The 27,798-nt window shown below is 44.8% G+C and overlaps 1 protein-coding gene across 5 annotated transcripts in view; it reads right to left on the bottom strand.

Annotated features, from left to right (window-relative positions):
• The window catches only part of ATRN (attractin), a 223,408-nt gene that overhangs the window by 17,252 nt on the left and 178,358 nt on the right, over positions 1-27,798 (bottom strand). For 4 of the 5 annotated variants that reach the window (XM_067533635.1, XM_067533637.1, XM_067533639.1 and 1 more), the window contains one exon: positions 3,762-3,869. In XM_067533635.1, coding sequence (XP_067389736.1) covers positions 3,762-3,869 — 108 coding nt within the window. Of the gene's footprint in view, positions 1-2,691; positions 2,816-3,761; positions 3,870-27,798 lie in introns of those variants that run through there. The other variant, XM_067533638.1, reaches the window with a different exon arrangement.

Raw genomic sequence — 27,798 nt, 5'->3', positions numbered from 1 at the left:
TATTCCCCTTTTTATAGATAGGTACTTATTTGCTTTTTTCCAGTCTTCTGGAGTCTTTCCTGTCCTCCATGAGTTCTCAAAGATAATCAATATGGCTCAGAGATCTTATCAGCCAGTTCCTTTACTATTCTAAAATGTATTTCACCAGACCATATCAACTTGAAGACGTGTAACTTCTCTAAGTAATTCTTAACTTGTTCAAACTTTTTCAGTGTGTGGACCACATCTTAACTGAAAGATTGTCTTTTGGTTCATCTCTCTTTCTATTCTAACTCACAGGTAACATCCTTTTAGGATCTACAGAAACTACCTATATGACCAACTGGAAGTACCTAGGGCCTACTATTCAAAAGTCTTTTTAAAAAACCTTATTCAGGGTGTAGGAACAAACAAACTCTATGTGCAGAAAGAATAGTAAATATGGCAGGCGACCTTGGCTTAACAGAGAAATCTTCAGTGAGCTTAAACACAAAAAGAAAGCTTACAAGAAGTAGAAGCTTAGACAGATGACTAGGGAGGAGTATAAAAATATTGCTAAAGCATGCAAGAGTGAAATCAGGAAGGCCAAAGCAAAATTGGATGTGCAGCTACCAAGGGACGTGAAGGGTAACAAGAGGGGTTTCTACAGGTATGTTAGCAACAAGAAGGTGGTCAGGGAAAGTGTGGGCCCCTTACTGAATGGGGGAGGCAACCTAGAGACAGATGATGTGGAAAAGGGTGACGTACTCAATGCTCTTTATGCCTCTGTCTTCACAGACAAGGTCAGCTCCTAGACTACTGCACTGGGCAGCACAGTATTGGGAGGAGGTGAGGAACCCTCAGGGGTGAAAGAACAGGTTCAGGACTATTTAGAAAAGCTGGACATGCACAAGTCAATGGGGCTGGATGCAGTGCATACAAAGGTCCTGAGGAAGTTGGCTGATGTGATTGCAGAGCCATTGGCCATTATCTTTGAAAACTCGTGGTGATTGGGGGAGGCCCCAGACGATTGGAAAATGACAAACAGAGCCCATCTTTAAAAAAAAAGGAAGGCGGAGGATTCGGACAACTTGAGACCAGTCAGCCACACCTTAGTCCCTGGAAAAATTATAGAGCAAGTCCTCAAGGAATTCATTTTGAAGCACTTGGAGGAGAGGAAGGTGATCAGGAACACTCAGCATGGATTCACCAACGGCAAGTCATGCCAGAGCAACCAGATTGTCTTATATGATGAGATGACTGCCTCTATGGATGTGGGGAAAGCGATGGACATGATATACCTTGACTTTGGCAAAGCTCTTGATACAGTCTCTGACGGTATTCTTGCCAGCAAGTTACAGAAGTATAGGTTAGATGAATGGACTATAAGATGGAAAGAAAGCTGGTTAGATCATCGGGCTCAATGGGTGGTGATCAATGGCTCAATGTCTAGTTGGCAGCCGGTAACAAGCAGCATGCCCCAGGGGTCAGTTTTCTTCAACATCTTCATTAATGATCTGGAACATGGGGTGGGATGACAGTAAACTGGGGGGAGTGATAGATATGCTGGAGGGTTGGGATAGGATACTGAGTGACTTAGACAAACTGGAGCACTGGGCCAAAAGAAATCTGATGAGGTTCAACAAGGACAATTGCAGAGTCCTGGACTTAGGATGGAAGAATCCCATGCACAGCTACAGACTGGGGATCGACGAGCTAAGCACAGTTCTGGCAGAAAAGGACCTGGGGGTTACAGTGGACAAGAAGCTGGATATGAGTCAACAGTGTGCCCTTATTGCCAAGAAGGCTAATGGCATATTGGGCTGCATTAGTAGGAGCATTGCCAGCAGATCGAGGGAAGTGGTTATTCCCCTCTATTCAGCATTGGTGAGGCCACATCTGGAGCATTGCGTCCAGTTTTGGGTCCCGCACTAGAGAAAGAATGTGAACAAACTGGAGAGTCCAGCGGAGGGCAACAAAAATGATTAGGGGGCTGGAGCACAAGACTTATGAGGAGAGGCTGAGAGAACTGGGCTTATTTAGTGTGCAGAAGAGAAGAGTGGAGGGAGGGGGGGGGGGGTTAATAGCAGCCTTCAACTACCTGAAAGGGAGTTCTATAGAGGATGGAGCTAGACTGCTCTCAGTGATGGCAGATGACAGAAGAAGGAGCAATGGTCTAAGTTGCAGAGGGTGAGGTCTAGGTTGGATATTAAGAAAAACTATTCTACTAAGAGGGTGGTGAAGCACTGGAATGAGTTACCTTGGGAGGAGGTGGAATCTCCATCCTTAGAGGTTTTTAAGGCCCAGCTTGACAAAGCCCTGGCTGAGATGATTTAGTTCGAGTTGGTCCTGCTTTGAGCAGGGGATTGGACTAGATGACCTCCTGAGGTCCCTTCCAACTCTAATCTTTTATGATTCTATGATTAAGTTCTGAACACTCACAACTCAAATTAAAGTAAATCAGAACAGCTGATGTTCAGCACCTCCACAGTAGTCCCATTAAGTGTCTCAATCTAGTTGCCCAATTATTGAAACATCTAAAATTAGTGGATAGTCTTGCAAGTTTTGGCCTTACTTTCTCTATTGCGCAGTTCCCTATTTGCAAAATAGGGACAATACCTCCCTACCTCAGAGAGAGATTATGCTAAATTGACGAGATACTCAGATACTATGGTAATATGAATCTTAGAAAACCCTGTGGACAAAATTAATTCTATATTCAGTACAAGGTTTGGAGAGTATACAGTAAACATGCTGGGGGGCACACACATTGACTAATGAAGCTAAGAAGTAATACTGAACAGCTGTCTCATTTATGGAGAACTGCCCATCCGGTGCCCTGAATGAGACAGAAGTCCTGTGGAAAAAGTAGTATGAACACATAATTAAAGACTATCAATGCATATGCATTCAGTGCAGAATTAAAGTTATACAGGTTTCCTAATTCTGACATTTCCTGGCACCTGAATTCTGGGCTTTGAATGTTAACATTCTTTTAATAATTTTTTGCTATATTTTATGTACTTACATAAACACACCCCACATATATTCTAAATGGAAGAAATATTTTCTTCATCATCACGGTAAAGACAGGCAAGAAGATTTTGTGCCGAGCCTGTTAACTGAGACTGCCATAAACTTATAGGCTAAGTATGTGTACAGTAGACAGACAAATTATACTCAGGAGAGCTTAGCTTTGCTTTCTAATTTACAGGTCTGATATCTGAAATTTACCAGAGCCAAATTCTCCATCTTCCCTTTCAGTAGTTGCCTTTTAACTCTGAATTTTCCTACAATTACAGCATACTACACCTAAAAGTAGTTCAGATTAGGGGGAGACAGTTTGTGATTCTCTCCTCCATCCTACTTTGTATGCATCACATTTTGTTGTGAACATTTATTTGCATCAAAAAATATATTTATATCTTCACAGAAAATCTTCAGAGACAATTACTCTTCTATTCCTTTTGAGACACCTCACAAAAACTGTTCCTATTTGCAGCACCCATAGCTATTTCCAGCCAACTGCTCTGCTATGTTAAACTGTATCCTTCTTCATTACAAGCATACAAACTAAAAATTGGTGTAACTTTTATTTAAACCAATGCAGCTCAAAAGATATAAATGAATAACCTGAAGGCACAAAATTAAGTCAAAACAAGACATGTTGGCTTTCTAGTGCTTATAGTTTCCTACAGGTTACCAATGAGCAGCAGATTTCCATTACTTGTTTCCACAGTTGAGAACAAACGTTCATGAAGATTAATTACAGATAGGACCATCCAAACAGCATGAACTCTCACCTTTATGCTTCCTCCAATGAGATCAGGTGGCTCTTCGTCTGTTTCTAAGGCAACATTGATGGAGGCAAAGGGACGGCTAGCCATCTGTTGCATCTCACGAAGTAGTTGCTAGTGAATAAACACAGAGGTATTAATACACTGCTCCTACATAAAGAATGCAAAAATGTTCAACAGATTTTACCGAATGTGGAAACATATGGACTCTGGCATGCCAGCTCTTCAAAACAAATTCCTGAGGCTTTCATTGTGCATAAGATAACTCAAGGGAACCCAATGAGAACAATTTCTAAATAAAACCAATTGTACAAATATAACAGACCTAAATCACTCCAATAGATAGGTTGAAATTTTGTATGTCTATATAAATCAGCCAACCACCAGTAAATTTACTATATCGATATACCAGAAATGAACATTAAACAGTCCTGTATATAATTCTAAACACTCCAAAAGTATCTGTGAACAGCCAGCATGGCTTGCAGGAATATGTTTTATTAAAACACAATATACATTCCTGAATAAATCGTTAGAAGCCCCTTAAACACGAGAGGCATCTTTTATTGTTCTCTTTATGAGTTGAGTTTTAGTGTTATGGTTCTCTCAAAACATAGAATGTCAGTCTCTACATGGCAGAGCTTCAAACTACCATTCCAATTTTAGTTTAGCAGTAGTATAAGAAGATACCCTTTTAGCTCCTGTCGTTAAACGTCCCTAGCACTAACAGCAAATCAAGTGATTGGTAATGGGATGTAGGTGTCAAACATCAATTCCAGAAGGAATGGGAATGATGTGACACACTGTCTGTTAATAACGAAACAGTGATATGACACATTTGAAACAAATAGCATCAGCCACTTAAAGATCAGCATACTAACGGAAAACAAGGTTACTTACCAGTAACTGATGTTCTTTGAGATGTGTTGCTCATGTCCATTCCACTATAGGTGTGTGCACGCCTCCGTGCATTGTTACCCGGAACTTTTCTCCCCTTAGCAGACCCCGTAGAGCTGGCTCCGGCACCCCTTGGAGTCCCGCACACATGCTGCCAACCTACGCCCCTTCAGTCCCTTCTTTCCGCCAACTCCGGCGGTGGGCTGTGGAATGGACATGAACAACACATCTCGAAGAACATCAGTTACTGGTAAGTAACCTAGTTTTCTTCTTCGAGTGATTGCTTATGTCCATTCCACTACAGGTGACTAACAAGCAGTACCTTGGAGGTGGGCTGGAGTTAGCGGTGAGCTGCATGCAGCCAGCTCTGCTGAAGCCTGCGTCTTCCCGCGCCCATTGGACAGAGGCGTGGTGGGACGTGAAGGTATGTACTGCTAGCCTAGCAGCTGCTTTGCAGATGCCCTGACCTGGCACTTTCTGTAGATGGAGGTTGAGCTCTGTTAAGTGAGCTGTGGTGGCGCCCGGAAGCGGCACCGTCACCTACTCGTAGCTGAACGCGATGCAGGAAGTTATTCACAAGGAAAACGCGCGGCGCGAAGACTGGTGAACCTTTCATCCGGTCGGCTGCTGCGCTGAAGAGCTGCATCGCTCACTGAAACGGCCTCGTACATCTAATGTAGAAGCCAGGGCCCCTCACACATTTTTAATGAGTGCCGCCTTCTCTTCTCCTCCAAACCGTGTGGTTTGGGGGAAAACCTAGGGAGAATATATGTTGGTCACAATGAAACTGGGAAACCACCTTGGGCCAGAAGGCTCGATGTGGTCTCAACTGAACCTTATCTTATAGACCACAGCATGAGGGAGAAGCTCTGAGGTCAGAGCTCTGATCCTGGAGACCAGCCTTGCTGAGGTAAACCCCCCAGGAAGGCCACCTTCCCAGAAGGCCGGAGTAGAAGGCGTGACACCATGGGTTCCGGGGGTGGGGACCCGTGGGCCAGGAAAGGACCAGGTCGAGACCCCAGGGAGGCACCAGGTCGTGGACCTACGGATAGAGCCTCCCACCACTTCAGGAACCAAACCGACGTCAGACGGGAGAACCGCAATCCCCCTTCCAGCGACTGATGGAAGGCTGATATGGATGCTAGGCTTCAAGGAGGCCACAGTCAGTCCCTGGAGCTTTAACTGTGGTAAGTATTTCCCGGATCGCCTGCACTGGTAAGAGGCTGGGCAGAATCCTCCCGGCAGGCAACAGCCACTTCCAGTTAACCCAGTACACGACCTGTGAGGAGGGCTTCCTGCTACCCAGGAGGACTCACTGGACTTGTTCTGAGCGGCTCGCTCATCGCCTCTTGGCCACCGCTCCATCACTCCCTGAGGTGTGGAGGGTCCAAGTCTGGGCACCGTGATCCTGGAAGTTGGGATTGCATTGACTCGGAGGCTCCCACGGCGGCCGATCAAGAAATCCAGCAATATGCTGAATCCGTGCTGGTGTGGCCAGGCTGGAACAATCGAGATGGCATTTGTTTAATCCCTCCTCATCTTAGCAGGACTGTATGCAGGAGGGGAAAGGCAGGAAGTGAATATGAAGCTCTCTGACTGCTACAGACGGGCGGCGTTGGTGATCGCCCCCGCCCCTTGACCACAGAGAGAGCAGCACTGTGGACACCTCACGCTCCAGTCCGATATGGACAGATTCCCCTTGGGGAAACCCCCCTTCCAGACGATCGTAGGCACCCTTTGTGGGAGCAGCTGCCCATCCTGGTGAGGAACAGCGACCCCTTGATGCGGTCCGCCTCATCGTTCATGACCCCCGGGAGGTGATCACCGCCAGGTTCTAAGGACCGATAGCTTCCCTTCATAAGGCTGACGAATGGGATCCCCCTGCCTGTTGATGTAGTACATGGTCGCAGCACTGTCTGTCAGCATCTGTATTGCCGTGCCCTCAATAAAGCGAAGGAACATTCCGCAAGCCCTGCGAGCATTTCGTGGTTCTTCACATCTGTGTGCCGACACCTCTCCTCCCTTGGCCAGACGCCTTGTGAGCCAAGGTCAGCACTGATACAGCACCTTACCCTCTGCTCGATTTGCCCGATATCCGGGTAGCTGAAGGAGCCTGTTCCATGAATGGAACACCCTTTCCCACATCCCGAGGAGTCGTTCACCAGTCTAGGGAGACTGGGGCTTGCTGCTGTTGTTTTCTTTTTTTTGGGGGGGGGGGGCGGGGGGTGGGAGGGAAGAGGAAGGAAAGGAGAGGGGACGCTAGCCTCCTGGTGCAGAAGCTACCTGCTCGGACTGTATCCTGGGGCCGTGACTGAAGCGGCCTAGGCGTCGGGCTAGCTAGCCTCACCACATAAGTGCAGGCCACCCTGTGACCTATCAGCTGTCGGCAACGTTTGGCTGTTGTCGTAGGGCATTTGTGCAGGTGGGCCATCCTGAGGGACTCTGTCTCACAGCACGGCTGGGGCAAGAAGGTCTGGTCCCGGAGCAACCGGTCACACCGATGCATTCCGTAGGCTGCACCTGAGTTAACATGAACTTTCGTGTGTTTACCAGTAGGATCCACCAGCTGCAAGTGGCACCTGACCGGCTCACATTGCTATGGACTTGGGACCTGGACCTGCCTGGGCGAATTGTGCACCCTCAAGCATGCAGCTACCACTGCCAGACCTTCAGTAAACACCCTTAGGGGCGAGTAACAGGCCACAGGGTAAAGCCGTACGGCGTTAAGAGGGAGCCAACCCCTACGAAGTGAAGGAAGCTTCGAAGATGTCTGTCCCTGACATTCAGGGCGGCATACCAGGCTCCTGTTTCCAATACTTGAGCTGGGGAGACCATGTGAGACTTGAGTCTCTTGTTCGGTATTTGTGAGACGATGTAGGTCTGCCACTGTCCTTAAATCCCCCCTTTTTCTTTTTAGGGGACGAGGAAGTACCTCGAGTAGGACCTCTTCCGCCATGCCCTGTGGGACCTTTCCCACTGCTCCGGGCTGAGGCAGCCTCAACCTCTTGGATGTGGAATTGCCAGTGAGAGGGGAAGAAGGCGGAGACGACGACTGAGGCCCCTAGCTCACCGAACTATATCAAGGACCCAGTGGTTCGAAGGCGTTCTGGCTCACACCAACCTGAACGGGGGTATAGGCTGGGCGCTGCTCTTGCGGGCACCATCAGAAAGGGCCTTTTCTGATTGCCCTATCGCCAGGAGGACCCTTACTGAAGGCCTAAGGAGCCACTCAGGGCGGATGGTGTCTCCTAGACCCCCTGACTCTGTCCCACTGCCCGCAGGTCGCGAAACGGCCGTGGCTGACATCTCTGCTGCTGCTGTCCCTGGGGAACTGCCTGACACCTAAAGGTCTGTGGCATGTAGCGGCCCAGTGAACAGAGCGTGGTCTTGGATTCCTTGAGACCATGCGGCTTCGCCTCTATCCAAACCAAAGAGAAGGCTGACTCGTCCAAGGAAGGGCCCCGGATGGGCTGCTGGACCTTTTTGGGACAGCCCGGGATTGCAGCCACTAACCACTGGGCATGCCGATGGCAGGGGATATGGCTCTGCCCATCGAATCAGCAGCAACTGAGGATGCCTGGTGTGCTGCTCTAGCTCCCATGGTACCCTCTTCTGCAATGGTGTAGAGGATTAGCGCCTGCTGCCGGGCAGAGCCTCAGCAAGTGGCTCACTGAGTCCCCCAAGGGCTCACCTTCTACTTGCTGGTAGTGCTATTGAATACAGTTTTTCTCCAAACAAGTCTGGCTTGCAATCGCCCTTGTTTTCTGGAGTAGAGCCCTGCTGCCCTGCCTGCCTATCCCTGCGGTTGGTGGCAACCACTACCAGGACCAGGGGCAGGGTTGTGAACAGTATTCAAACCCCTTGGCTGGGGTGTAATACTCTTCTCAGCTCATTTAGGCATCGGGCTATGGAGGAGGGGGTTTTCCAGGAGACCCTCATTATGTTGAGCGCCCCTCTGTAGACCAGGAGGGCTACCACACTGTGGAGCCCACCGGTAGCACAGTAAAGATTGTCTGATGCCCCTTTTGCTCCTTCGCCTCCAGCCCCAAGGTAGAGGCCACCTCTTGAGCAGTTCCCAGTGTGCCCGAGAATCAACCAGGGCTCAGGAGCGTGCTTCATCTAGCAGGGAGGGGAGGGGAAGGCCTCTGAAGGCCGCAGCACCTCTTCCCATCGACAGGCAGTCCCCATAGGAGTCCCTGCCCGTGGGGCCGAGTCGTCGTCCGAGGGCGAATGGTGGTCCTTTCCCTGTACCTGAGGCACTGACTGCATCCCCGAGGGGCTGACGGACCATGGTCCCTCCCCCTTCCCCGCCCCCCAGGAAAACCCTTAGGCCTCCATACAGCCATTGTGGTGACCACGGCCTCTGGGACCATCCGTATGGAGCTCTGGCACCTTTCGTTGGTGGTTGCTCCCCCAGGTATTACATCCCCAAAGGGACACTGAGGCACCATCAAAAGACCATGGCTGGGGCTGCCCCAAAGGCTCTCACTGTGCAATACTGTTGCCCCAGAGCACGTCCCCTCGACGTCGACAACCTCGACTACCAGGTTCGTTGTGGGTGCCGCGGCCAGAGCAGGCGTACGGACAACTCTCCGGCGAGCTGGGCTGACCCGAGCGTCATCCTGGCATCGAAGACTTTGCACTCTGCATGCATCTCGGCGCCGAATCAAACTCCGGCCACCGGGCTCTGCCTGGCCTTGGTGCAGGGCGAATCCTCGGTGCCAAGACTGTCTCCTGCATCCGGGTTTGCCTCGGTGCGGGGGGCACACTCCTCAGCGATGGTGGGGGGGTATGCTGAGGCAGTCTCTGGCATCCAGGTTTGCCTCGGTGCAGGGGGCGAACTCCTTGGTGCCAAGTCCGTCTCTGGCATCAGGGACAGAGCTGCCTCAGTGCGGGGGGCGAACTACTCGGTGCTGTGTCTGTCTCCAGCAACCAGGTTCAGCACCGCCTGGCGAATTCCTCAGTACCGACGCTGTCTCCAGGGACCAGGATCAGCACCGCATCCTTGCGGGCGAATTCTTCGTTGCCGGAGCAGTGGGATGGACCTCATCCAGTGCCGGGGGGTCGAGACTGGTGTCGGGCGGGCGACTTTGCTCTCTGCCTTGATGAAGGCTGGCCTGACAACCGCGACCTGAATAACTTCTAGGGGAGCATTCCTGCTCTACCCTAGGAAACCAGTCTGCAGAAGATCTTCCTCCTCATACTGCGGATCTCCTGAGCCATTCAGGGGGTCCCAATGCAGGCTTCCCCCGTAAGGCCAGCCCCTTCTCTCTTATGGAAGTATGGGCGGCAGTGGCGTATGCAAGGCCAACAAGGCTCTTGACACCTGATGGCCACCGAAGTCGATGGTGCCGGTAGATGCTGAGGGGCTCCTCCACTCACCTGATTCAGGGGAGGCTTCCTGGCTGGAGACGCTGGCTCAGTCAACGGGTCTCCATGATCCGACCTCGGTACAGATCGGTGCTCCACCCCGCCTGCTTCAACAGTGCGGGGGAGTATCCATGCTCTGAGCGCTGATTCTGTCTATTCACAGTGCCGAGTCGGGTCGGTGCCAACGGTGTCCTCTGCACCAATGGCATGCTGGTTACCGCAGTGGAGCAGGTTGGCTCGGAGCCAGCTCGGGGGCTCCATAAGCCAAGCTTTCAGGCGGATTTTCTGGAGGTCTGAAAGCCTTATCGATCCGTTCTTCTCCTTACGAAGGGCTTTCCCCCCCACACTTCAGGCAGTGGGGATCACTTAGGGGGAAGGCCTTCCTGCCGGAAGTGCACGGCTTGACACCGGAGCATACCTGCTCCCGGTAAAGTCTCAGATAGTTAGAGACTTTGAGATAGTCTATCACTACAACAGTTATTAATCTAACTAATTAACACACACACAAATAATTGCTTAGAGTTCAAAACACGGGGAATTAAGCGCTTGCAATGCAAGCAGTTCCAGTAACCATGAAGGGAGGAAAGAAGGAACTGAGGGGGTGTAGGGCCGGCAGCGCCTCATATACCGTGGCATGTGCGCAGGACTCCAGGGGACGCCAGAGCCGGCCCTACGGGATGTGCCAAGGGGAAAAAAGTTCCGGTAGCCATCCACGGAGGCGTGCACACACCTGTAGTGGAATGGACATGAGCAAGCACTCGAAGAAGAATCCCCCTTATTCGTACACTGTACAGTATTTAGTATTACACTTTTGAATTACTATTACTGAACTGTCAATCACCCTACTATACATTCTTCTTCTAATCCCAAAGCAACTTTGCAGACACAGGGAACAGTACAGCATCAGCATTCATTCCTATTCATGGCTGGGCATGTCCCTGTGGATGATGTCCTGCCATCTAGTCAGTGATTGGCCTCTAGGTCTGACGGACCTTGGTTGTATTTTCATAATTTTCTTTGTCTGTTGCCTGATTCTGGGTGTGTAGTAATTTGAATGGGGTTATAGGCTCGCCAATTGATCTGATCAGAAGATAAGGTTCCAGTCCCAGAATCAGGCTACAGAATTGTTTTTACAAGGACCCCGGGGTGCACAACAGGAATTCTCACACTGATAACTGAATATGTATAATTTACAGACTTTTATTCACATAACATAGACAAATGACAAATGAAAAGGATAATGATTAGGATTATTGTCGTGTTCTAAAGACACGTGATATATATATATTATATAGACCTCAATCTCAACCAGGTCATCAGGGAAGGGTGTTCTCTGTCTCCCTTCTACTCTGCCATTCCCACCCACAAACAGACAGGAAGTTGGGAGTGTTCGATTTGAAATAGGACACAGAGCTTTTCATCTGCAGGTCACTGGTGTGAATATAAACAACGTCAGTGGTGACCAACTCTCTCTACTATCTAATTTTGTTTCAGTTTGGTGCTTTATGTGAAAAATTGTTTTACTGCCGTTCCCAATGGACAGGTATCCACATCATACAAACCATCATCAGTTTTTGCACTTTTGTTGGCAGTATCAGATAAGGCACCAAGGACTGAATAGGAGATTAAAAAATACTCCTCCTCATTCCTAGAGTTGGGACACATTGACAGGATGATATGGTAAGACTCGGAGCATTTCAATTTCTAGGATTTCAATCCAGCACCTTTCACCAACACAAAATTAAAAAGAAAACAAACAGCAAAACCTGATCTGATCTCTAAAAGATAAGCAAAAGCAATGAGATATATAAAAGAACTGATTCTAGACATCGCTACAAACAACTTAAAGGGAAATCCTTAGAAATTAGATTTTCTGTGCCTATGATGATCTTTTTGACTTCTTGCCAGGCAAACTCAGAAGTGGAAAGGAAACACTCACTGATCTGCTAAACCTCCAGAATTTTAGAATACTTAAAATACATTCAGCAGATCACAAACTAAAGTAAGTGTGAAGCAGATTGTTGAGAAGTTGTTCCCATAATTGTCCCCTTCAGCTATCATAAAGTGCTCAGAGAACAAGCTGTCCTGATAAAGGTGTACAAAAGAAAAATGAACTAACTCTTACAAGTAAGTTTAGTTTATTAAGCATGGTGTGGCATTTAGAAACGTGACTCCTGTTGAAATCAACAGGAACTTTACGAGATAAAATTCTGGCAACATTGTTAAAATGTCTCTCTTTCAAAAACCTAACACTGGCCCTTGTACAAAACTACTTTGAAGTGACATTACTGCCTACATTTTCAGAATTGGACAAGGATGTAGCTCAGAACAACCATTCATTTCAACAAAGAATTGAACCTCTCAGTATATGTAATCTGAATCTGTGGAATACTGTATAAATATGGGGTATTATTGTCAGTTATTACAAGACATCTGTTTGAGAATAAAGTATGGCTCTATCTCAACAACTGTACAGTCATATTTGAAGATGCAAAACCACTTGCTGTGTCTCAGACAGACTGACAGCTCATCTAAGGATAAGGAAGTCCCGTCAAAAGGAAACCTAACAATTATAGCCTGTGAACTTCAAGCAGTGCACAGGTGAAGTTTGGCTGTTCAATCTGTGTGCATATTTGAATGGTATTGCCCTATTTATATATTAAGCTCCGTGATGTAAAGTCTGGCTGCTTTTCATATTTGTATAGTGTGAATCACGTAACAAAAATAATAAGATCCACTATAAAAATGGGTACTAGAAATAATATTCCTTAATTAAGACCTTATTTTTCCCCAAAACACATGCAACATTTTGTACACTTAACCTGTGCTCATATATCCCTGCTGAATGATTGTCAGTGTTGTTGATGTTTTAATTAAGGGTTTGTGTTGTGCTGCTAGGGAGCACTTGGTTTTGACTTGTCTGTGCCAGCCACATAGCAGGAGGAGGTACTGCATTTCCTTTGATTTATTTCCTGATGCTGACTCACAGAGACTAAAAATTACTGTATCGAGGAACTCTGGGTAACGTGTTTTTATCTGGAGAGGGGGAAGAAGATTCTAGTGAAAATGCAAAGTTTGTCAGTGGAAACATGCTATATGGGTATTAGGTTATGGTGAAGACATGTCCCACAACTTGGTACTGCCTTGCTTTCAGTTGTTTGCTTTGTGGGATGTCACAAAACCAATCTTAATCCCTTTTAAACAAAGTTTTTGTTTATGTAATGCATAATTGATAGGACTGCAGAAGTGTTTTAAATGAGTGGGTCTCAACTTTTCCAGACTATTGTTCTCCTTTCTGGAGTCTGTTTTGTCTTGCGTACCCCCAAGTTTCACTTCACTTAAAAACTACTTGCTTACAAAATCAGACATAAAAATACAAAAGTGTCACAGCACACTATTGCTGAAAAATTGCCTACTCTCTCATTTTTACTATATAATTAAAAAATAATCAATTGGAATATAAATATTATACTTACATTTCAGTGTATAATATATGGAGCAGTATAAACAAGTAATTTATGAAATTTTAGTTTGTACTGACTTCGCTAGTGCTTTTTATGTAGCCTGTTGTAAAACTAGGCAAACTGAGTTGGTGTACCCCTGGAAAAACTCTGCGTACCCCCAGGGGTAGATGTACCCTGGTTGAGAACCACTGTTTTAAATCACTTGTGTCCTAAACAGATACTTTAAGTTCAAATATACCGTAAGTGTACAATATGATGTACTATATCATACCACAATTTGGAATACTCAGTACTGATGTAACTACATTTTTAAATCAGTGGAACATGTGCAAATCTAATTCATATTGAGCATCACAAGCTAAAGAGATTACAGGGCAGTTGGCATGGCAACAGAGCAGCAAGGCTTTGGTACAACAAGAGACTAAGACTACCTAACAATAACAAACTGAGCAGACAGAATGTGCTGGGGAGACGAGGGTGACAATTGGGGTGTCCCTCACATGGAGCTAAGATAGCAAACTAATGCTGAAGAAACTGCAGTGTTTCAGACCAGTGGCTCTTTAAAATCTATTAGCTGTAGTTCTCCCAACTGCATATATCTGAACTGACACCCCAGTGGTGGGGGAACCCCAGGTTAATATTGGTGTGCTATTGATCTGAGAAGAAACAGCATGACCAATTAGGGAAACTGTTCAAGTGTCTTGCAATGGCAGAGTATTGCATGATAAAGTGAAAAATGGCTATCTAGGTTGCTGGGTTGATTACTAATATAACCCAAGATGTATTTATTCTTGGGCAAAGAAAGCTTGATCATTATATTCAGAGTAATAAAACAGTCCCCAGTTTCTGTGTAATCATCCAGTTACCATCAATCTAAACAAACAACCCCCTCCTGAATCTATCCCATCCCAGGACACTGATGGCTTCTTGAAATGGACATTAATTCTTCTAGAAAAGAAAATACCAGTGGTTTAGGTCTCAACTGCAAATCTTGGTTAAAAAACAGCGACAATTTTTTAGTAAAAATTTTAATGAAGATAAAACACACACTTTTTACTTTCATCACTGTATATGGTTATGTTCTAAAAAAGAAGTAACAGCAAAAAACAGCATTTCACATTTATTATTTCTTCTATTAACGCCCCAAAGGGTGCTAGGCACCTCCTACCAAAACTAAAAGACATGATCCTCGCCTCGAGGAGCGTACGCACTCCAACATTGTGTGACACAATGAGGAAACAAGACAGTAAGGAGGGGTTGTGAAAGTAAGAGTAACATCAATATGGTTATGCAGGACTAGAGAACAGACATACGTCAAGAGGGGGATAGACACACAATGCAAGATTAAGACTCTAAAGGGATAAAAAGAAGTGAAAAAAGTTATAGAGGGGTAGCCGTGTTAGTCTGTATACAGCAAAAACAACGAGAGTCCTGTAGCACTTTAAAGACTAACAAATTTATTTTCTGTAGGCATAAGCTTTTGTGTTACAGCCCATGAAAGCTTATGCCTACAGAAAATAAATTTGTTAGTCTTTAAAGTGCTACAGGACTCTCGTTGGTTTTTTTTTTTTTTAAATAAAGAAGTGTGTTTCCAGTATGTAGAGATTCATTAATGGTTTTTAGAGCAAGCTTAAATACTTCATTTTTCAGAATCAGTTCTGGAGATGCAGATCCTTCTGGATCCTTAGTTTCTAGGGCTGCAACTGGTCTGCACATCCAGTGCAAACAAGATCTCCAGAAAATAATGAAACTTAGTAAACTGTACATTACTCACTGTATCGCCATAAAACTTAAATCGTACTTTTAGTGTTACAAACAGCTATGGAAGAGCGAACTTGATTCTACTGGGCATCAACCATGTTCTGAGTGTTGTCCCCAAACCAACTTTAAAACCTAGGATGCTAATGGATAAGGCAAAAGTATGAGTGAGGAAATATCAACCGAGGAAGAGAAGCTGACCGAATAGGAACTTGGCCAAATCCCAAGGAACTCATGAGCAAGTCTCAACTTGTGGGAGATACTGCTAACAAAAAGGAAGTGATCAGGAAAGACATCTTCCATTCCTGACCTCTCTCCAGTACATGAACTTGAGCTCTACTTACCAGATGAAGAATTTTCTCCATTCTGCATTCCTGCAACCAGCCAACAGGTCAACTGAGGGGAGACCAAACATCCGCGAGATTAGAAAGGTGACCTCCTGGTTCAGGCATCACTCTGAGGACTTAATTTTGTATTTGCTGAGACAGTATGCCTGTGGTAAAGCTCTCCTTTTATGTGTATTTCCTGTAGGAAAAGGGGAGTCCTCTTCCCATTTCATTGTCTTCATCAATTTTGTATGCAGAGCTACACTTCTTGTTTCTCCCATGGCTGTTTATGTATGTAACCATGGTTGTGTAGTCTAGCTGGACCAAGGCATGGTTGGCCTCTAGAAAGCTCTGCAATCTCAGTAGAGCTAGTATGATAGCTTGGTACTCTGGTTCCTTTCCCCTGAGCCCCAGATGTTGCTCTGAGTCCCAGAAGTGCTTCTCATCCTTTCAGATTGGTGTCTGAAGGCTTGGAAGACACGGAAAGACCCCTGAGGATGCTTTGTGGGACTGTCCATTATCTTAGGGGATCTAGCACCTCATCTTGCATTTTCTCTGCAGAATGATCCTATTCTCCCAGGAGAAAGGCCTGGAGACTTCTTGATATGTGATCTTGCTTATGGAAGACACATCTAAGTGCACCTAGAAGGCCCAGTGACTAAAGACACTGAGCTGTGGTTGGCCTCATGCATTTGTCCAGCATGGATACTGTGTCCTGGATTATCTGAAATCTGTTTAGTAATGGGTAGCTCTTTGTCATAATAGTGTCTCCACTCTCAGGTGAATTATAGGTTGAGGAGATCAGGCAGCTTTTCCTGGTGTTATTGAGAAGCCATGTGCTTGGAGGCAATCCACAGTCCGGCTTGTGGCACTGTGTGCTGTGGTCTGTGAACTGTGCCTTGCTGGGATTACAACCAGCCATGTAAGACTGTGGGTGCAGAGGGTGGATCAGAAGGAAGTGTCTGTCATTCTGTTGGCTTGGAGGAAAAATTCATCTAGGTTTCCTTGAATGTTTCTGCTCCTGATTCCATGCCCCCCAGCATAATAGTTCCTTCTTCCATACTCTTGGTAGCAACCAATGGATTGCTGTGCTGGTTTGGACAGTGATGTTTGAGGCCTCTCTGTAATTTCAGCTACTCATTTCTATAATGTTTCCCCCAGTGGCTCCTCATCTGTAAGCTTGGATGCACAAGATATCAATTTAGGATGAAATAACTATTCATGTGTGCAACATCACATGCTTGTAGACACCGAGTTAGAATCCACTGCTCATCACAGATCACATCAAGGGTTTGACCAAGACAGAACATGAGACATCTTCGTTCAAGCAAGAATCATACCGAAGATGAGCTGCTTGTTTAGCATGGAGTAGAGATTTTAGCTGGGGGCTGTAGGTGATGGCCAGTGGTGTTCTGTTGTTTTCTTTGTTGGGTCTGTCCTGTAGTAGGTGACTTCTGGGAACCCATCTGGCTCTGTAATTTGTTTCTTCACCTCTCCAGATGGGTATTGTAGTTTTAAGAATGTTTTACGGAGATCCTGTAGGTGTTTGTCTCTGTCTGAGGGATCGGAGCAAATCCGGTTGTATCTTAGGGCTTGGCTATAGACAATGGATCGTGTAATGTGTCCAGGGTGGAAGTTAGAGGCATGAAGATGTGTATTGCAGTCAGCTGGTTTTCAGTTTAGGGTAGTATTAATGTGACCATCCTTTATTTGTATTGTAGTGTCGAGGAAGTGGATTTCTTGTGTGGACTGGTCCAGGCTGAGGTTGATAGTGGGGTGGAAATTATTGAAATCCTGGTGGAATTCTTTGAGGGACTCTTTCCCGTGGGTCCTGATGATGCAAATGTCATCAATGTAGCGTAGGTAAAGGAGAGATGCTTGGGGACGAGTTTTGAGGAAGCGTTGTTCTAAGTCAGCCATAAAAATGTTGGCATACTGTGGGGCCATGCGGGTGCCCATAGCTGTGCCACTGACTTGAAGGTATAGATTGGCTCCAAATCTGAAGTAGTTGTGGGTCAGGACAAAGTCACAAAGTTCAGCTACCAGGTGTCCCATATCACCATCAGGGAAAATGTTCCTGATGGCTCGTAGTCTATCTTTGTGTGGAATGTTGGTGTAGAGAGCTTCTACATCCATAGTGGCTAGGATGGTGTTTTCTGGGAGATCACCGATGGATTGTAGTTTTCTCAGGAAGTCAGTGATATCACGAAGATAGCTAGGAGTGCTGATGGCATAGGGCCTGAGGAGAGAGTCCACATAGCCTGACAGTCCTGCTGTGAGAGTGCCAATGCCTGAGATGATAGAGCGTCCAGGATTCCCAGGTTTGTGGATCTTGGCTAGCAGATAGAATAATCCTGGTCGGGACTCAAGGGGTGTGTCTGTGTAGATTTGTTCCTGTGTTTCTTTAGGGAGTCTCTTAAGTAGATGTTGTAGTTTCTTTTGGTATTCCTCAGTAGGATCGGCATGGTACCGAAGACTGAGAGAAAGACTGTGATGGAGGAAAACCCCAGCAGAGACTCCCTCAGGGGCAGAAGGCAAAAATCACTGCTTTGGGAAGGACACACTTGTCTTAGTTTTTTGGGACACGTAGTTTCTGGGCTTTGCAGGATTTATCCAGAGAATCATGAGAGTCCCCCGATTCACAGTGGGAGGAAGAGAGCTGTGTAGGTGCCCTGCTTCTCTCCCCAGGAAAATCTAGGACTCAATTTATAACCTGGAGAAAGGGGAACCGGTAGCGCAGAAAGGGGCTTATTTTTATGGTCCTTTGTCACGCCAGGACCTATCCCCTGGATTGGCTGGATGAAGTCCATGCTCAGAGCCTACTCCTGTTCTGCTCTGTCTCCTGGTCAGGATTTTCTATGGTGGAGTCATAACTTCTTAGGAGGGTTGGGGTCCCAACCCACTTGTCTGACTCAGAGCCTTGTGCCCTAGCAGAGATAGGGTTGGCTGGCTGGGTGCAAGCTGGACATTTTTACTTTCTGCTAAGCCTGGGATGCTGCCTTATATACTGAGCACCTTCTGCATTCTGCCTGCTATGCTGGAAAGCTGAGCTCAGCAGGCAGGTGCTACAGCAGAAGTGCCAGGTGGCTGTGACCACCAAGCTTCTCAGATCCCAGAACAAGAAGAGGTTTGAAAACAAATAAAAACCTCTTTACCTGCCTGAAAAAGAGCTAAAAATAAAAGAAGGCCAGGAATGAAGCAAACCACCACTTCGCTGCTGCAGAGACAGATCTGGCAGCATGAAGGAGACGGGCATGGCTAGCACAGGCTGTGCTGCAGCTTTGAACCCTCCTCCAGAAACCGTAGACAGGAGAAGAATAGCCCCTATGTATCAAAATTGTGGGAGACGCTGGACTGCAGAAAACAAGATTTTATCTACCTTGACAATGATCTCTCTAGCCGCTTAGGCTGCCTTATGAGTCCTTGCCATGTCACTAGTATCAGAAACTTGCTTATTTTCCTACCCTTCTTGTCTCCCCCTTTTGCATTTTCGGCATCAAAGCTCTATCTCTCTTTTACACTACAAAATGGTTTCTTTTTAATATTCAATTCCAGGAGCTTAGAAATTAATTCATACATAAACCTAGGCAATTCCTTAAACTCCTCATTAGCAATTCCTAACACTCTCAACATTTTTAACTCTCAGCTGATTCTAGATCTTCTGTCTGCAGGGATGTTGATCTTCATCAGCTTTGGGATGAAATTTGTTAACTCACCAGATTGCTGTTTATTGCTGTTTTTCAGCGTCACTCTGATTTGGATGGAGCTCTGTTTTACAATGATGTCCAACACTCAGAGATTTACATCTGCACGCACTACCTTCACTTCAAGAGAAATTAGATTTTTGCATGTAGTCCATGTTGCCACGCAAAACAGCAGTCACCTCTCTCAGGCATCCTTATAGTTGCTCTCTCTTCTCCTTCATGGACCTTTGTACAAAGCTGCACTGGAGCATTTGATAGAGACCAGTAACAAAGAAATTTGCCTCATCAGCTCTGTATCTCTTTGTAAGTTTTAAATACACATCAATTGTCCAAATCTATCCAGTGGAGGGTATGTAATGAATAGTTACAGTTACACACCGGTTTCAAAGGGAGTTCTGCTCTGTGTGAAATGCTGAAGCTGTTTCTTCTTGATTAAAATGCTCCAGGAGACAGTATCAAAACTGACTTGTGGCCTTTTTCTCAAAACTTTAAGAAAAAAGATGATGAGATTTCAGATAGGGTCAGCAGTTTGGTGCTGTTTGCACAAGCTTAAGTGGGCAGTTCCTATCTTCCTATCACATAACACACTACATTTATTCTCTTTGAGCAGAAATCTGCAGTCCAATAAGCACAGACTCAGTCACCCTCATTTCTTAGAAAAGTTAGTCTTTTCCCAGGGCAAGATTGAGGGCAATACTAATGCAGAATGAAAAAGTCTCCTACTCAATGACTAGTCTTTGATGCAGTCACTACTAGCATCACCAAACCGAATAGGATCCTCAAGTGTAAAATATTCCAACCTCTCTGACCTTTTCTCAGAGCCTACCACAATGTATAATAGGGGTAACTTAATGAAAGATCTAAAAAAGAAAAAGGAAGTGGCCTGTGTGAACTGGTGGATTCCGACTTGTCCAGGGAGTTTGACAGATGTTGGCTATAGTAATTTGGCCCTCCAGCTAAGGTTCTTACCCCAACTGGGTTATATGTTGGCTTTTATACTCACCTGATCCCTAGACAATCAGCTATAGCTTGGAGCTGGCTGAGTCATCATAGGTGAGGTTAGGCCCCAATTTTCCTTAAAGGACCAGCCACCCCATGACACACTGACTTGAATGCACACAGGATTCCATGCATATATTTTAGGCTCTTAGAAATAGAAGATGTGTAGCTACGACTGAGATACTAGGGTTTGATTCAAACTTTGAATGCATATGGTTAGTTTGGCATCTGTTTATGTGCATACACAAATACCTATCTTTGTGCACACAAATCAGGTATTATCCAGCATAAGTTATACATTGATGCATGTCTGTGTTCTGTGGGGCACGCCTAACTCTTAAAAATGTGTCTTTAAAACCTGCTCAAGAGCTCTCATTTGATACCATGTGCCAGACTTCTAGTTTCCAGGTTACTGACAGCCTGTCCTGGAACTGTAATTCTGTAAACAGGATACAGATAAATGCATAGATACATAAAATATAAATACCCCATAGAGAAGATGACTGTTTTTACAGAAATAAGTGAACAGCAGCATTTGGCTACAATTGTGTTAGGTACCATGCAAGTCAACAAATAAATTTTCTCAGACATTTATTTTCATCATCACTGGAAATTAAGTTTCTAAGTCCCTAGAGCGATGCGTGCATTAACGTTAGCTAATTAGTTTTGTAACTGACTTTGCAGGCTGTGTTAAAAAAGAGAAGAGGAGGGAATTAATGTTCAAATGCCTCTCACCGGGCATTGCCACACTTCAAATGATAACAAACCTAGCAAGCAAAGCTGCTGGGAACTTGTCTCATGCTGAAATGACAGTGCAACTTTACTTAATCAGTCTTGGATTTAATAAGTTATTTATCATAATCATGCCCAATAGGAGAGGACACAAAAGCCGACCTTTAATAAGCAGACTAAGACTTGATTTTTAAGAAGAAAGAGAGGTGCACAGTACATACAAAATACAAGACAATACAATGAGAAGACAGCACCTTTGACTGACTACAGAGCTTTTATCATAGTTATGAAACACTGTATATATCTGTCACTTGTTTTCCAAATGGTAAAATTAGACACTTGTACTTCTGACTCCTGTTGTCATAGAGAAAGATCTATTCCTCTGAAAATGCAACAAACAGGCTGAAGGAAAAATAGAAGCTGTGCTCTCTCTAGCGTTAAACTCTCACCACAGCCTGAAATACTGGGTTGCAGCTCTCTCCCAGTACATATCAGAAGCAGCTCTGATTTCTGCATTAATACTCCAGGCCAACTATCCACCTAGGTACTTATCTGGACAGCATCACAACTATAGGTATAAACAAGTATGTGCACTTGCACATCTGATTTAATCTTTCAGTTGTCACTATGGTATATGCAAATCAGATACATGTATAAGTGGTCCGCCATAACTGGCCACCTGCAAGTTCAATTGTGTCTGAACTAATTGGGCACACAAATTGACTTTGCACATGCAACTGTCTTTTAATCTACTCCTGGATCTCTCTTTACATTAATAATTTTTGCTGGTCTTCTCTCTACAGCATTTCTCATTCACATTTCTTAAGATGGTGACCAAAACCAAATATGGTATCCATTGTGAAGATTATTCAACATTTATATTGTGGTGGAGCTTAAGAGCGATAACCAGGTTGGCTCCCATTCACAGATTTCAAGGCCACATGTACCATTATGATATCTAGCTGACCTCCTGCATTAGCAACACGGCACAGAGTTACACCAAGAGATACCTGTAGCAAGCACATAATTTGTGGTTGAGTTAGAAAATATCTTTTAGAAAGACAGCCAAATCTTTATTTACGATTTCAAGTGATGGAGAATTCACCATATCCTCACCGTAGATAAACTGTTCCAATGTTTGCACCATATTTCTAGCTTGGATTTGTCTAGCTTCAGGTTCCAGCCACTGGATCTTGTTATGCCTTTGTCTGCGGAACTGAAGAGCACTACAGTATCAGATTTTCCTCCCATGTAGGGACTCAGGCCAGGCAGGTTTTCCAAATAAGTAATTCTTGTAGCACTTTTCTGACCCCTTTCCAATTTATCAACATCCTTTTTAAGATGTGGACACCCCAAGTGGACACAATACTTCAGTGAGTATCACTAATGCTGTACGCAGTAGTAATCCCACCTCCCTATTTTTACTCTCTAGTCCCTTATTTATGCATCCAAAGTTCCCATTTGTTCTTAGCCACCTCCTTGCGTGGGGAGTGCTTGGGTAGTTGGTTATTCACGACAACCCCGTCCCTTTCAGATCAATGACTTCCAGGATACAGTTCCAAATCTTATGTGATCTACATTCAATTTTCCTGGATGCCTGACCTTGCATTTGACACTATTAAAACACATCTTGTTCAAATAAGCCAGAAGGCGACCTTCTGATAACACAACATGTCAGACAGGTGGGGAGTCAACTGTGGAGGACTTTGAAAGTAATGACAAGAGGTTTGTATTCAATGCAGTGAAAGAAGAGAAGCCAACGGAGGAACTTAGCGTGATGCAGTCAGAGCAATGAAGATGACCTTATCAGCCACATTTTGAATGAATATGAGGAGGCACCAAGGTCAGAGAAGGGGAATGAAAATGGTGGCAGTCAAGCGTTGAGATGATCAGGCTAAGTTTTGGCAGTGTGGGCAGAGAAATGGACAGATCTTGGAGATACTTGGCAGGAAGAAGGTGCAAGAGTGAGACATGGACTACTGTATGGGTCATAGAGAAGGACTGAGTCAAAGATGCAGCCAAGATTATGGACTTGAGCAACAGGGATAATTGACGTATGCAATGTTGTTGTAGCTGTGTCAACCACAGGATATTAGAGAGACAAGGTGGGCGAGAGAATATCCTTCATTGGACCAACTTCTTTTGGTGAGAGGCACAAGGTTTTGAGCTTACACAGAGCTTGTCTTCAGGTGCGGGAAATTTACTCAGAGCGTCACAGCTAAATACAAGATGAAGCAGATTGTTTAGCATAAGTAATTAACACATTTCAAGGGACCATTCAAGGCAAAGTGGCCCCTTAACACTTCTCCAGTCATAGGGAGGAATGGGGGGCTGGGAGAGAAACAGCTGAGAGAGGTTATTACGGGTTATAAATTGTTGTAATAAATCATAAATCAATGCATGTATTCAGTCCATGATTTTTAGTGTCTAGCAAAATTATGAATTTAAGCTTACAGGTTTGTCTTTTGAAAGTGTTGTGCAGGTTTCCTTTGAGGATGAGGACTGATAGGTCAGATATAGAGCGAAAAGTGTTCACCCACAAGTGACATAGTATTTTTGTCTTATTTTCCTGTGTGAGTTCATCTGAGAGCATAGTGATGGTCTGCTTTCATCCACACAGTTGCTACTGGTGCACTTGGTACATTGGATGAGACACACCACATATTGTGATAGGCATGTGCAGGACACAGGGATCTTGAAACGTGTATTGGGGGGTGGGGTGTTGATCATTGTAGCAATGGAGAGATGTCTGCAGGTTTTGAATGTATTGTTCTGGTAAGGTATGGTGCTACTTTGGGTTGATGTGTCATGGTGTGTATGGAGCTTGCTTCTGATGATGAGCTTGGAGAGGTTGTTTGAAGGCCAGAAGAAGGTGTTCAGGAAAGATTTCTCTCATGATGGGGCCTCATTGAGTATGGACGGGTTCCAGTGTGGGGTGGTAAGTGACAACTAGGGGTTTATGGTTGGAGGTGGTTTTATTTCTGTGCTGAAACTGGTTCAGGGAGAATTGATGGAATTGGGTAAAATTTTCAGAAGCACTTAAGTGTCTTTGGAGGACAAGTCTCATTTTCAAAAAATGATTTAGGCAATTAGAAGCTTAAGTCCCACTGGCTTTCAATGAGACTTCAACTCCCAGGTGCCTAAGTAATTCCTGAAAAATTGAATTATTGAAAAAAAATGTACCCATTGTTAGTGATAGAAAAGGGGAGGTTTTGGCCACCTTCAGGCTCACTTGACGGCTGGACATCCACAAGGAGAAACGGCAAAGAGGGTGAAATTTTAGTTTGGATGGAGAGAGGGAGGCAGGTCCAGAGTACAAAGGCAGATGTGTAAGTCATCTCCTCCATACAGCTGATTGTCAAGATCATGTTTGTGGATAAGATCACTCAGAGATAAAGCCCTGAGAGACTGCACCAAGAGAGGAGCAAGAGAAGAGGACCCCACACTGTATAAGGCACTTGGAGTGATTTGAAAGACAGATGGGAGAACCAGGAAAGAACAGAATCATGAAAGCCCAAGGATGGCAATTGCAAGAGAAGTATTGTTTGGTGATGTCAAAGACACCCAAAGATGTCAAAGAGGATGAGGATGAAGTACGTGCCTGAAATTTAGCCGGCAAATAGGTCACTAGAGACCCTGGAGAGAGCTGTTTCACAGTAGTGAGAGAGTGAATGTGTTGGAGGAGGTAGGGGCTGGGAGATTGCAGAAGGCAAATTGAAGGAGATAAGAAATGGAATCTGAGGACCGGAAATTAAGACAGCAGTTGTGGATGGACGTGTTAACTTATAATGCCTCTACCTTATTTTGTGCATTATTCTCTATCACCACCAAGATACATCTTAACATGTCACTTACCAAAGGCATGTGATAAAAAGCCAAATGATTTCACATACCTAACAACCTACCATGTTTCATTTCATTCTAAGCCTCCTAAAAGCAGCCTATTTCCATTTCCCTCTTTAAAGTGTCTAAAAATATTTAGTTATGTTGCTCACCGGAGAGAAAACAAGTGCACACTTTACAACCCTCTATCTTCTCTTTTTTAGCCCTATATAACACAAAGATACGTAACTGCACACAGAGTCCCTATTTTTACTCCAAAACACATTTCATGTCATGTCAGAACTGCATTCTTGACAAATGCTTAACAACCCTTTATTTTGCTAGGGAAAAAAAAATTCTCAACATTGTTTTCACATCCCAAAGACAACTCTTGGCTTCATGAAACTGATGCAAGTCAGTACTGTCATGTGCATGTAGCTGGTCACAGAAGATTAGAGACAGGCTGACCTTGTGTATTTTTATTTCCTTCTAGTTTTTTCCTGTATCTTCAAATGTCTCAGAATATTTTGCAACAGATTCTGAATTTGCATTATAGTGCTCTCTCAACAGAAGGTAATGCAAAAATATATGGTTACAACCTGCAGTAGATGTTTCTGCTATAAATCTGCACTGTCCTTCCTAGCTGCCTAGAGGTTGGGTACAGTGTCATTACTTCTTTCAAGCCATTTATTTTCTCTTAAATAATCAGGTTTTCAGCATGCAGCACCTCCGGGGTTCAGCTTCTGCCATATGCTTTTCATCCAAATGTGTACCTCGTCCAGGCAGAGTTATTCATTGGGCTTGGGCGATATTTGCCTTGGAAGTAAAAACGATATACAGCTGGGTATCATCTGCATCTTGCTGGTATGAGACCATGACATCTTCAAATTTCACACAACAGGTTCACGTGCACATGCAAAAGAATGGGGAAAATCATCCCTGTGTGACTGCACAAGTGTGCACTCTGTAGACAAAGAAGCAGAGAAACAGTTGTCTCGTTTCTGTGAGCATTCTGAAAATAAAGACTGGACCTATTTCAGAACTTACCTGTCAACCAGTGCTGCATCTCAGACGAGACAGTATCATGCTGTGGTCTCAGAAAGGAATACTAGAGACAGAGCTCAGAGGATGAATATCGATGTCCTTCCCTTATCCAGGGGCAGGAGCTAGCCATCCATCAGCACTGTCTGTCCCATGACCTAGCCAAAACTCTGACTGGGAAGGGACTAAATACTGGGTGTATTAGGAAATAGTTAGGAAGATCCTTGATTATCTTGGTGAAAAATGGGAGACTTTACACTGGATAATAGACTGCAAGATCTGTTGGGGCCAAAGATGGTTTTTTGAATTGGTCAGACTATGGCAGGTTTTCCTCTTAAAAAAATGGTAGTGACCATCTGTCAGAAGTCCTACCGTAGGTGTTCCTGGGCATTTCATCAGATACAATAGGCATAGATCTGAATCACAGACGGTGACGCAGCTTTCAGCACATTTACAGTGTTGTGCCCCAAGAATGTGCCAAATTCTGAAGGGGCAAGTGCGTTTTCTGTCTTGAATTCAGTGATGTTGTTGAAGACTGTATGAAGGTAATCCTCTGCAAGTTGTCGTTCAGCTGTGGAGGCAGCTGGGACCGAAAGCGAATTGCTATCTGGAAAAGCACTGCAAGATGGCATTTAGCTGCTGCAGTGGAATCAGAACCTAAGAATGACCTTACTGTGTCTGACTAATGGTCCATCTAGCCCAGCATGCTGTCCTCTCACAGTGGTGAGCGCCAGATGCTTCAGAGGGAATAAACAAAACAGGACAATTTTGAATGATCCATCCTTGTCATCCAGCCTCAGCTTCTGGTAACTGAAGGTTTAGTGACACCCTGAACGTGGTGCTGCATAAAAGAGAGTTCTCTTCTTATCTACTATGGCTGTAGCATAGCATATTTCTGTTAAAATTCTAACTGAATCTAACAGTTGCAAGACGACATAGCTCCAGATTCCTTCTTTCCCACTTCATCTGATGCATGTCAGGGAATGTTGGTGATCGGTAGTGGCTCTGGGGAGAGGGATGGGAAATGTGTTTATAATAGTGTCGAGTGTCTGGGTCCTATCACCTCAAAGTTTGAATGTTCTGTGACCCAGGGACTGGGTAATGTTTTCATAGAAGTGGCTCTACTCCCAAGAAATCAGAAGAACTGCCATGTCCAGAGACAGAATGGAAAAATGTAAAACCAGATGGCAGACTGCCATTCTGGGTGAAAACCCGTTAGAAACTATGTACATTCAAAGAGCTAGGTATGCTGAATTGATATAAATTACTTCTTCATTTTAACGGTTCATTTTTAAAGTTAGCCTTGATACGACTGCTTCTCCGGAGCCACCAACAAGAAAAGGTTCTTGGAATGCTACCCTAATGTCTAAAACTTAAAAACAAGCTCTACGCAACAAAAGAAACAGCTCACGGGGTGGAATTCTATCTAAGTTTTAATTTCACTATTATTCAATAACATTTCAGTAATATTCAGTATGCCTCTTAGCATACAATATCTGATAAATCACAATGAGGGAGGTTTAAAAAGTGTACCCACAGGCTGGGTTTAAGTGAGAGTCCCTAAGTTTTACAACTATTTGTTTAAAAAAAGGGAAAACTCAATGGCACAGACATATAGGCCACAACAAGGACTGACAATGTTTTATAATGAAGCCCTTTAATAATGAATTCTGATTCAGTGGAACTTCTGTGTATATAATTGTGGCAGGGCCGGCTCAATCCCACCTCTGCTTAAATCCACAAACAGTTCAGAGACAATTTTTGCTGATAAAACACCTTGGATGGTTTATTTACAATATTAGTTTCCACCACCCTATACACTGTACAACCTTACACCTACAGTCCTAGGGAGCCCGCAACTCCTGAAAAGAGCAGGGAAGAGCAATCTTTCTCCCCCTGTCTTTCTGCTTCCCCATTCTCAATTCCTTTC

The sequence above is a fragment of the Emydura macquarii genome, unplaced genomic scaffold, assembly GCF_026122565.2.
Source record: "Emydura macquarii macquarii isolate MOO-44397 ecotype Brisbane River unplaced genomic scaffold, CSIRO-AGI_Emac_v2 contig_3345, whole genome shotgun sequence".
In the NCBI taxonomy this organism is placed as follows: Eukaryota; Metazoa; Chordata; order Testudines; family Chelidae; genus Emydura; species Emydura macquarii.
This window is presented reverse-complemented; position numbering and strand designations above follow the sequence as displayed.